The sequence below is a fragment of the Camelina sativa genome, chromosome 13 (assembly GCF_000633955.1).
Source record: "Camelina sativa cultivar DH55 chromosome 13, Cs, whole genome shotgun sequence".
NCBI lineage: Eukaryota > Viridiplantae > Streptophyta > Magnoliopsida > Brassicales > Brassicaceae > Camelina > Camelina sativa.
This window is the reverse complement of record NC_025697.1, coordinates 22,720,906-22,731,178: the sequence shown is the minus strand read 5'-3', so window position 1 is coordinate 22,731,178 and position 10,273 is coordinate 22,720,906. Positions and strand designations below refer to the sequence as shown.

The 10,273-nt window shown below is 35.4% G+C and overlaps 2 protein-coding genes across 3 annotated transcripts in view; both read left to right on the top strand.

The window, feature by feature from the left end:
- Window positions 2,053–7,352, top strand: LOC104737584 (histone-lysine N-methyltransferase EZA1-like). Of its 2 annotated transcripts, none has more exons than XM_010457792.2 (17): window positions 2,053–2,188; window positions 2,457–2,573; window positions 2,679–2,947; window positions 3,055–3,213; window positions 3,450–3,534; window positions 3,622–3,765; window positions 3,856–3,903; window positions 3,977–4,048; window positions 4,340–4,938; window positions 5,020–5,167; window positions 5,491–5,711; window positions 5,784–5,915; window positions 6,012–6,099; window positions 6,190–6,237; window positions 6,327–6,455; window positions 6,534–6,611; window positions 6,977–7,352. In XM_010457792.2, exons 1-17 carry the CDS (start codon window positions 2,153–2,155, stop codon window positions 7,166–7,168), a joined length of 2,565 nt encoding a protein of 854 aa, XP_010456094.1. In that variant the 5' UTR covers window positions 2,053–2,152; the 3' UTR covers window positions 7,169–7,352. The 2 variants fall into 2 exon arrangements, with proteins under 2 accessions (XP_010456094.1, XP_010456093.1); XM_010457791.2 differs by having other exon boundaries at window positions 2,053–2,191.
- Window positions 7,906–10,273, top strand: part of LOC104737582 (vacuolar protein sorting-associated protein 51 homolog) — a 6,434-nt gene continuing 4,066 nt past the window's right edge. The window contains exons 1-9 of the mRNA XM_010457790.2: window positions 7,906–7,925; window positions 8,000–8,214; window positions 8,689–8,828; window positions 8,956–9,010; window positions 9,090–9,197; window positions 9,334–9,432; window positions 9,586–9,663; window positions 9,805–9,882; window positions 10,070–10,222. Of these exons, the coding sequence (XP_010456092.1) occupies window positions 8,044–8,214; window positions 8,689–8,828; window positions 8,956–9,010; window positions 9,090–9,197; window positions 9,334–9,432; window positions 9,586–9,663; window positions 9,805–9,882; window positions 10,070–10,222 (882 nt within the window). The 5' untranslated portion in view covers window positions 7,906–7,925; window positions 8,000–8,043. The remainder of the gene's footprint in view (window positions 7,926–7,999; window positions 8,215–8,688; window positions 8,829–8,955; window positions 9,011–9,089; window positions 9,198–9,333; window positions 9,433–9,585; window positions 9,664–9,804; window positions 9,883–10,069; window positions 10,223–10,273) is intronic.

Genomic DNA, 10,273 nt, shown 5'->3' with positions numbered 1-10,273 from the left:
TTTTTTTGTCTCCCACTTACGGTGAGAAAATTTCGAGCAGAGAAGCTTTTGAGTTTGGGACATGATCATATAGCTCTTTGGATTTTTGGGTTCTCCTTTCTTGGAGGATGAAATTTTGTATATATATGTTTCTTATTTGGTTAATTAATTAAATGTTTACCAAAATCATCAGATATGAATATCTTTGTCAATAAAAATAAAAAAAACTAATCTAAATTATGATCTCGAATGGGTGGAAAGACACAATGTAAAACTTGGAGCTGGTTGGTGTATCATTTAGTTCGTTAATTAGATAAATCTTATCGGTGAATTTTAGAAGATTTTGAGAGAATTTATTTAATTAAAAATACATACAGTATATCAAAATCTAATGTTTTAGCCTTTTAGGTGGTATTTGAAAGAATTTTATAATAAATCATATCAACTTCCCTAAAATCATTTAGGGTGAATTGAAATCATGATTTTGGAGGATTTTATGGGATTTAGTAAATTTGAAATTTTGATAGATTTTAGGAAAGTTGATATGATTTATTGTAAAATTCTTTCAAATCTCATATAAAACTATGAGATTTATTTTTAACTAAACAAATCCTCTCAAATCCTCTTGAATCCCTAAAACTAAAAGTCATTAAAATCCAAATTCACAAACTATTTTGAATAACAATGGATTTTGAAGTAGATTTTTTAAATTATTAGTTCAATAATAATGGATTTTAATAGACTTTTTTAAAATCTATAATTTAGTAACATAAGATTTGTAAATTTTACACAGATCACTTAAAATGTCAAGTTGAATACACCCCTTTTCATGAGATTTTAAATGATTTTGATGATTTTAGGGAAGTTGATATGATTTAGGGGTGGTATTGGATTCAAAGTGGGGTTATTGGTTTGAGATTTGAATAGAGTTTTAAAGATTTTAAATGTTATGTAGAATTTGTTGTTATTAGATCAAGATTTTGTTAAACTCTGTTAAAGTTTAGTGTTATTAGTTTGTGATTTGTAAAAAGTCATTTAAAATCTTAACAAATTTGGGTTATTGGATTCAGACTTTTATAAAGTCATTAAAAGTTTTGTGTTAAAATAAAAGAATCTAGAATTGTTAATGAGTTCAATTATTATGTTATTGGTTCATGATTTTAGACACTTTCTTTACAAAATAAAGTCATGAAAAATATCAAAAAAATACAGGGATTGTTTGGAGGAATTTACAAGATTTTAGAAAATTAATCAACAAAACTCTCTAGCAATTTTTAATAATCTTTCACTTATTCTCTTTTAATGATTTTGTTGAAGTCTTCAAAAATCTTCATAAATTAGAATCCAATAAATTTTCATTATTTTTAATTAAACAAATCTTCTCAAATCTTCTACAATCCCTAAAAGTAATTAAAATCTAAATCAATAAGTTTTGAATAACGGTAGATTTTAAAGTAATTTTTTAAATCATAAGATATGAAATTTTGTATATATATATATATTTATTATTTGGTTAAATAATTAAGTGTTTACCACAATCATAATATCTTTTTCAAACAAAAAAAAATCTAAATTATGATCTCGAATGTAAAACTTTGAGCTGGTTGATGTTTACCCTTTATATAAATCATATGTAGAGAAGGTATTATTAGACAAGAAGATCTATTATATATATATATATATATATATTTTTTTTTTTGTTTGACAAAAAAAAAATATATTTTTATTTTATGCATAAAATTAGTAACGTTAACTCTTTTGGTGTCAGAGAAAAACGCTCAGAAACGCTCGTTTACTGGGAATAAGCACGCGGAATGACATAGAAGGATCCAAGGGCTGCAACTTTCTCGTGCCAAACCCCTCTCAGTAGTCAGTATCTCACCTCTTTTTCGCGGATGATACTAGGCTAGATACAAAACATTATCACAAAATATAAATTAATTGTCCCTTAAGCAAAGTTTCTAATATAACTATTTTTTTTGGTTTATAAAGGAAATATAATAATTAATATGCACACGTATAAGCAGTATTCATACACACGCGTGTGGGTTCCCCTCGTATTGTAAATTGTAATTGTAATTGTAACCCCCCCTTCCCAGTTCCACACTCCGTTCGTTCGTCCTTCTTAAGAGAGAGAGAGAGAGAGAGTAGCGGAAAGCTCGAGGACGCATCAATGGTGAAGGAAGATAGCGACTCCTCCGAACGAATCGTAGTCAGATTTACCTTTTGAATCTCCTTTTTTTTTCCCATACTTACTTTGTTTGGAATTATANTTTTTTTTTGTGTTTCCATACTTACTTTGTTTGGAATTATATCTGATTTTGCTCGTATTCGCATGATCACTCACTCGCGTTTTTTTTTTCTTCATCTGATTGAATTGTTCGTGTGTATATCCGCTTGACCTAATTAGTGTTTGTTTTTTTTCCCCTTGTTGATTTCGTTTTGAATGTTTACACTTTTGTTGGGCTTCTTAATAGAAGTCACATGTAGATGACGATGACGATGGTGATGATGGTGTTAGTCTCGAGGGTTTGGAGAACAGATTGGGTGAGCTTAAAAGGAAAATTCAAGGAGAGAGAGCTAGGTCTATTAAAGTAAGTGACCTTTCTATATACATGATGTTCTTTCTGATTTTTTTTTTTTTTTTTACCAATTTATGAATTCATTTATTGGTTTTGATTATTTTCATGGAAATGTAGGAGAAATTTGAGGCTAATAGAAAGAAAGTGGATGCCAATGTCACTCCTCTCTCGTCCGCTGCGTTGAACCGGGCTACCTCATCAGGGGACAATGGAGATATCAATTTGTTTTCTTCGAGGATGGAGATTCCACTCTGCAAGTTGAATGGTTTTTCTCATGGGGTGGGAGATAGAGACTATGTTCCTACTAAGGATGTTATCTCTGCAAGTGTTAAGCTTTCGGTTGCTGAGAGGATACCGCCATACACTACCTGGATATTTTTGGACAGGCATGCACTTTTCTTTTGCCATTCTCGTCTATAGCTATCATCACATTGTTTTGAGTGCAATTGTGGTTGTTTGTTTTTCTGAGTATAGAAGTTTCATAATTATGCAGAAATCAAAGAATGGCTGAAGATCAGTCTGTGGTTGGTCGACGACAAATCTACTATGAGCACCATGGTGGTGAGACACTAATATGCAGCGATAGTGAGGAAGAACCAGAACCTGAGGAGGAAAAACGCGAATATTCCGAGGGTGAAGACTCCGTTATATGGTTAGTTTTTTGCAGAGGATCTGAATCATGGACTGTCACATTCTTTACTGGGGGCAAATTGTGATACTTATCTTAATATTTGAGGAAAGAAGTACCTGGGTGGAATTTATTAATCAAAGAAAGATGAAATCTGTCGTAGTTATATCAAATTTCATTCTTTAAAGACTTTTCTTTAGCAGTAAGTTTGAAATTTATCTCATGCTATATATAAATTTCTTAGTACCTTGAATTGGCAGGTCGATTGGGCAGGAGTATGGCATGGGTGAGAAAGTGCAGGATGCTCTTTGTCAGTTCCTCAGCGTAGATGCTTCAGACATTCTGGTGTAGTTTTAGTCATCTTGTTCTTGTTGTTTTTCTGGTCTTTTTATTCTTCTTCGCTAATGGTGTTTGACTTCCTGTCTGATGCAGGAAAGATACGATGAGCTCAAGTTGAAGAATGTGGATAATGTTGAGGGCTTTTCTAATTCCGGATTGAAGCTGGGAATATCTCTAGAAAAGGGCCTTGGTGCTGCTCTAGATTCTTTTGATAATCTTTTCTGCCGCCGTTGCCTGGTACTTGGAATTTTTCCTTTGTGACAGAGATCATGTGTTACGAAGTATTTGTTGTTAATCATGTTTATCATTCTTTTGTTATTCTAACAGGTGTTTGACTGTCGTCTGCATGGATGTTCTCAGCCTTTGATTAGTGCTGTAAGCTTGAATCAGTCTTTATTTTGATTAGTATTGCTAATGTTTCAACATAACAGAGGACTTTGGTTGACAGAGTGAAAAACAGCCTTATTGGTCTGATTATGAAGGTGATAGGATCCTCTGCAGCAAAAATTGTTACATCCAGGTCTATCTTTCTATGTCTCTTTAAACACTCACAGAGACGAGTATTTTCGTAGCTAAGGAAAAACAGTTTTCATTTTAGTGCGTTTTCTCAATAAACTATATTTGAGCAGTGAGATCTGAATTGATGTGATTAGTATTCTGTACTAGGTTTGAGGTTTAGTATGTAAATGTTTGCTAGAGGAGTAATCTTTCATCATAGTTGTACGAGTGCATAGTCTTATTAATGTATGAGTTTCTTTTTGTTCAGGAGTTTGGATAATCATCATTTTTATGTTAATGGTTTTATCTGCAGGCGGTCAGAGAAGTACCAGGAGCAAGCAGTAATTTTGCATCTAACACAGAAGAGAAAGCTTCAGAAAAGGAAGGCAGCAAGGCTGTCTCTTCTGATGACCTTCATGATGCTACTGGTGGTGTCAGTCTGCAAGTTGAAAAGACAGATATTGATTCCATGAATTTAGATTCATCCTCTGGTGTAGCCCATGGCCATGGAATTAGGGGAAAGCGTGAGGTCCCGAATCTCGAAGACTCCAATTATCTGTCTAGTTCATCAAACAAGAAACAGAAGACCGCAGCCTCGGATACAAATATAACATTTGTCAATCCTTTCCCTAGCTTAGATCAGGCATTCGATAGCACAAAGAGTGATCAAGGTGGAACACGTGATACCAATAAAGTAGATAGAGACTCAGGAACTGATGCAAAAGTAGCTGAGCCTATTCCAGACAATTTGGTCCATGATGGTGGTTCCTCGGTTTGTCAGCCAGACCATGTTAGTGGAAATGGAGCAATAACCATTTTAGAAAAGTCTGAGACAAGTCAACCATCTACAGAGTGGAAGCCTATTGAGAAGGATCTTTACTTGAAGGGAGTCGAAATCTTTGGGAGAAACAGGTAAACTGGATCTTGGTAAAATATTATCTTCAAACACTTAACATGTATTAACATCTAGTATGGTTGTTCATGCTGTTACAGCTGTCTTATTGCAAGAAACCTGCTTTCTGGCTTGAAGACATGCCTAGATGTGTCCAGTTACATGCGAGAAAACGAAGTTTCATGTTTTCGAAGATCTGGCACCCCAAATTTGCTGTTGGATGATGGCAGGACTGACCCAGGGAATGATGTAAGCTCTTGATTTTCCTAGGTTCTTTTTTCTTTTCAGTTTTTCTATAGTCTCTGCCACTTTGCGTATTGGTGTATAGAAAGTTAGATTGCCAGACTGATAGAGTTAGAGATCTAAACCGACAGAAAAAGTTCTGATCTGGAAAAGCCAATCTTTTTACTTAATTTCCCTGAAACTGCATTGGGCAAGAGAAAAGGATAGTTGCCTATTCGTTGGCTTAAACAAGTGATTATCTTATTTGAGATTTTTTTTCGATATACTCATGCCATGTCTGTCTGAATCATCTTTTAGTTTATAATACTCTCTTATACATTACTTGACAGGATGATGAGGTGCCTCCAAGGACAAGATTGTTCCGTAGAAAAGGCAAAACCCGAAAGCTGAAATACTCTACAAAGTCTGCTGGTCATCCATCTGTCTGGAAAAGAATAGCCGGTGGCAAAAACCAGTCCTGTAAACAATACACGCCGTGTGGATGCGTGTCAATGTGTGGAAAGGATTGCCCTTGTCTAACTAATGAAACTTGCTGCGAGAAATATTGCGGGTATGTAAACAAATCCAAGTCAAATGAAGTAATAGAGGATCTTCTTATACTAGTCCCTTGATTTTAATTCAGGTGCTCAAAAAGCTGCAAGAATCGTTTCCGAGGATGTCATTGTGCCAAGAGTCAATGCAGAAGCAGGCAGTGTCCCTGCTTTGCTGCTGGCAGAGAATGCGATCCAGATGTTTGCAGAAATTGCTGGGTTAGGTAATCAGTTTAAATCCAGATCTCTTGATGTGAAATATAAATCGAATATCTACTATTTGATGAGTAATTTAAAAAGACTTTCTTATTTACTCTCAGTTGTGGAGATGGTTCTCTTGGTGAGGCACCAAGACGCGGAGAAGGGCAATGCGGAAATATGAGACTTCTCCTGAGGCAACAACAGAGGGTATAACGCCGTCATTAAATCATGTATTTACCACACAAAAAATGCATTCATTGTTAATAAATCTAATTTCTTTTGTACTATATTTACCAGATCCTATTGGGAAAGTCTGATGTTGCTGGATGGGGTGCTTTTCTAAAGGTAAATCATGTTAATCTCTTTTTCAGTAACTATTGTTTCATACATCTTCTCTTTATCTATAAGTAATCTAATCCTCATCTGATCATCAGAACTCGGTCAGCAAAAATGAATATCTCGGAGAATACACTGGCGAATTGATATCACACCGTGAGGCAGATAAGCGTGGGAAAATATATGACCGGGCAAATTCGTCCTTCCTCTTTGACTTGAATGATCAGGTGACTAAATCTCTTACCTTCTATCTGATGTATTCCTCTTGGACTTCGTATCTATAAGTTTGTTTTCTATATCTGCAGTATGTCCTGGATGCTCAGCGCAAAGGAGACAAGCTGAAATTTGCCAATCACTCAGCAAAACCCAATTGCTACGCTAAGGTACCAAAAGCTCCTTGCTCATATCAGTTTTGGTATTAAAAACCACATGATCTTTTAGTAGTTATACCTTCTCTTTTGATTCTTAGTCACTTAAATTATTCAGAAGTTCCAGTTAGAATGTTTACTAGGAGTAGGAAAAGACTAGTATCAATAATAAAGGGCCTAAAAATTAGAGGCGAGAGTAGCATTGTATACAAAGCTAAGCACGAATAGCACTAAAGAAAACAAATGATCAAAATCTAGCTTTGTAAATTATGGTCAAACGACAGTTGTGTCTACAATATTTGTAAATATATCATTCTTGATGTGGAAAGAGTTTTATTATGTATACAAGAAAAACTTAAGGGTCTTTGTTTGTGTTGTAGGTAATGTTCGTGGCAGGAGATCACAGGGTGGGAATTTTTGCGAACGAACGAATAGAAGCAAGTGAGGAGCTTTTCTATGACTACAGATATGGACCAGACCAAGCACCAGCTTGGGCTCGCAAACCTGAAGGATCCAAGAAAGATGATTCAGCCATTACTCATCGAAGAGCCAGAAAGCACCAGTCTCATTGATGAATGCTGACTATGTAAAATAAGAGCCTCGTTTAGAACTAAAATATAGATCATGAGAGATGATATTGAATCTGGGACCTGTGCTTATATTTTAAATTAGTGTTGAGATTTTTAATTTATCTTGATATAGGGGATGAAACAATTTATGTATGTATTATTATTTGGGTCAATAAGTAAAATTTTATTTGGTGGACAGGCCAATCAAAAACAATAGTGTTGTCTTTGGTTAATCAGAGTCCAGTAATGATAATTATTTATTTAGTTACTAATCACTGAACAGGAGATGTTTGAGTTGGAGTTTTTTGCTTCTACACTCGGAGATGGAAGCTCTAATCTGGACTATGTCGGGATAGATTGTCAAAATTTCTAAACAAATCACTCTGAATTCAAGTTTCCTAACGAGTGGTTTGGTTGTCTCTAATCTTTCAACCGGACTGTGGTATCTACAGACCGGCGCTTCTTCAAAGCACTCATATCATCAATTATGGAAATGTATCTTTCGATCTCTAATTATTTCCTTAACATCCCATTCTCTATGTGGATGGTTTAATTATTAAACGAATAAAAGTGATTTAAGCTAAATCGAACACAGCAGAGTAAGTAAACCAGTAATCTTATTAAGTAATCCGGACCACTAAACCGGTTTCCGGTTTTACGAGTTCCGAGGGACGGATTTTAAAAAACACACCTTGGACCAACGTAGGCATAGTTCGAGTCGGATACGGCTCCGTTCCAAGTTTCTCACATCGCATCGATGGTGAGGTGACCACCTACACTTGATTTAGTCGGATCCACCATCTTCTTGCATTTCAATTTGGCTTCCGGTGACAGGAACTTTCGTCGTCTTCGAGAAGAAGCAGGAAGGAAGGAACCCAATGGCTACGGAGGCAGCTCCGATGGACGAAAAGGCGAAGAGAATGAGAGATCTATTGTCGAGCTTTTACGCTCCGGATCCTTCAATCTCGACGAGTGGTTCATCGATCAGCGCCTCTTTCGATAACATCAACAGCACTTCATTCGATGCTGATCAGTACATGGATCTCATGGTTAGTCTTCGTTTTCTTTTCCCCTTTTTATGAGATTATTCGTGAATCGACCACACAAGCGTCAGTAGCTTGTGAATTGTTATAAATTATTCAGTATTTCGATTCACTGAAGTTATTTCCAAAGTTAGGTTTAGATCCGACTAGTATCTTATGGAGCCTGAAAATAGTTGGTAGCTTTGAATTGTGCCCTTTACAGTGCAAGGTGTTTGTAGAGGACTCTTGAATTTTGATTGGGTGTGCATATACGGATCAATGTGGTGGTTGATCATGAATTTCCCCTGGCTGGTTTTGTTTATTTTATATGCTAGAATCGTATGAGAATTCTTCCAAATTTAGTTTTACTTAGTTCTGTGAGGTTTATAGTTCCTCACTCAATTGGATTTATGAGGTTTCTGTTAAGTATGGTGACAGTAGCGAGAGTGACTGATTGAGAAATAATATGCCACGATTTGGTGGTTTTATTGGCTTTTGCAGATTAAAAAGTCGAATCTGGAGGTGCTTCTGCAAAGACATGTTCAAATGGCTGCGGAGATTAAAAATCTTGACACAGACTTGCAAATGCTAGTCTATGAAAATTACAATAAGTTTATCAGTGCTACAGATACCATCAAAAGGTACTTGTAATGAGTCGTGGATCGTTTCAGGTTTTAAGTGTGTGATTCTCGTAAACATTTCAACACTTTTTGTGTATGATTTGATCACACCGGTTATGATCAAAACATTTGCTTCTTTACCTGGTAGGATGAAGAGTAATATTTTTGGGATGGAAGGCAATATGGACCAGCTTCTTCATAAGGTGTTTTGAATACTTGGAATAACATTTAGTTTTAGCTTTTATTATGGTATGAACTTCTAACCCATAGTGACTCCTGCAGATAATGTCAGTGCAATCAAGGAGTGATGGGGTTAATACTTCTCTTTTCGAAAAAAGAGAACATATAGAGAAACTGCACCGGACACGTAATCTTCTTCGTAAAGTTCAGGTGTGTAGAATCCTTGCTGCTGGCTCATTTATATACTGTGTTATGTTAGTTGCCATGTTGTCACCTAATTATTAAACCAGTGGTATGCTGCTTGCTATTGTGAATTTACTCAAAACTTATTTTTGTAAAAGAACAGTTCATCTATGATTTACCTGCAAGACTGCAAAAATGTATCAAGTCAGAAACCTATGGCGATGCTGTCAGGTTCTATATTGGTGCAATGCCAATTCTCAAGGTTTATATCTGTCCTAAATTAAATTTCCCATATAGTTCCCTTTCAGTGTTATTGGGGCAATTTTTTCCAGAGTATATATATATATATATATATATACTTATCTTTAGCGATAATAATTTCTCTTTAATAACAATAATTTCTCCTTCTGTTCAGGTATATGGTGATACATCATTCCAAGACTGCAGACGAGCTTCAGAAGAAGCTATAGAAATCATCATAAAGAACTTGCAGGTGTAGCTTTTGGTCCTAGTAGCCTACACTAATACCTTTTTGTTTATCAACCATATAAACAAATAACTGGTCTTCATGAATTTGTATTTGTATTTCTTTGAAATTCTTGATGTGAGAAACTTAATTTTTCTTGTTTGACAGACAAAGCTATTTTCAGATTCAGAATCCATACAGGCGAGAGCTGAAGCTGCAGTGCTTCTTAAGCAGCTGGATGTCCCCGTTAGTACTTTCTCTTAGCTCAATTATTTGTGATGTTTAATTTGTTAATCATCTGTTATCTGGGAGAAGGTTGGAGCTACTTAGTCGTTCCTAATGTTTGTATTCTTTTATATATATAAGTGGAGTGTTTTCTTAATTTCTTACACGGATCACTGGTTGTTGTGACATAACTTTGGATATCCTGCAGGTTGATAGCTTAAAGGACAAACTGTTGGAAAAGCTGGAACAATCTCTTGATGGTCTTCAAATTAAGCCTGAGGAAGCAAGTTTACTTGCGGAGCACAATGATTCATCTAATGATGCGGAAAGCAATGAGCAACTTCCTGCTAAAATTCATGAGGTAAACATGGAGTATGTCGCTTCCTTTTGTTTTGTGCTTCTGATGATTGCT

What these genes read in the sequence shown, in the direction of transcription:
- LOC104737584 (XM_010457791.2), top strand. Translation starts at nt 2,153, where the DNA reads ATGGTGAAGGAAGATAGCGACTCCTCCGAACGAATCGTA. An exon ending in GGTGAAGACTCCGTTATATG is followed by an intron (nt 3,214 to 3,449) that starts GTTAGTTTTTTG and finishes TTGAATTGGCAG; the next exon opens with GTCGATTGGGCAGGAGTATG. An exon ending in GATGGGGTGCTTTTCTAAAG is followed by an intron (nt 6,238 to 6,326) that starts GTAAATCATGTT and finishes TCTGATCATCAG; the next exon opens with AACTCGGTCAGCAAAAATGA.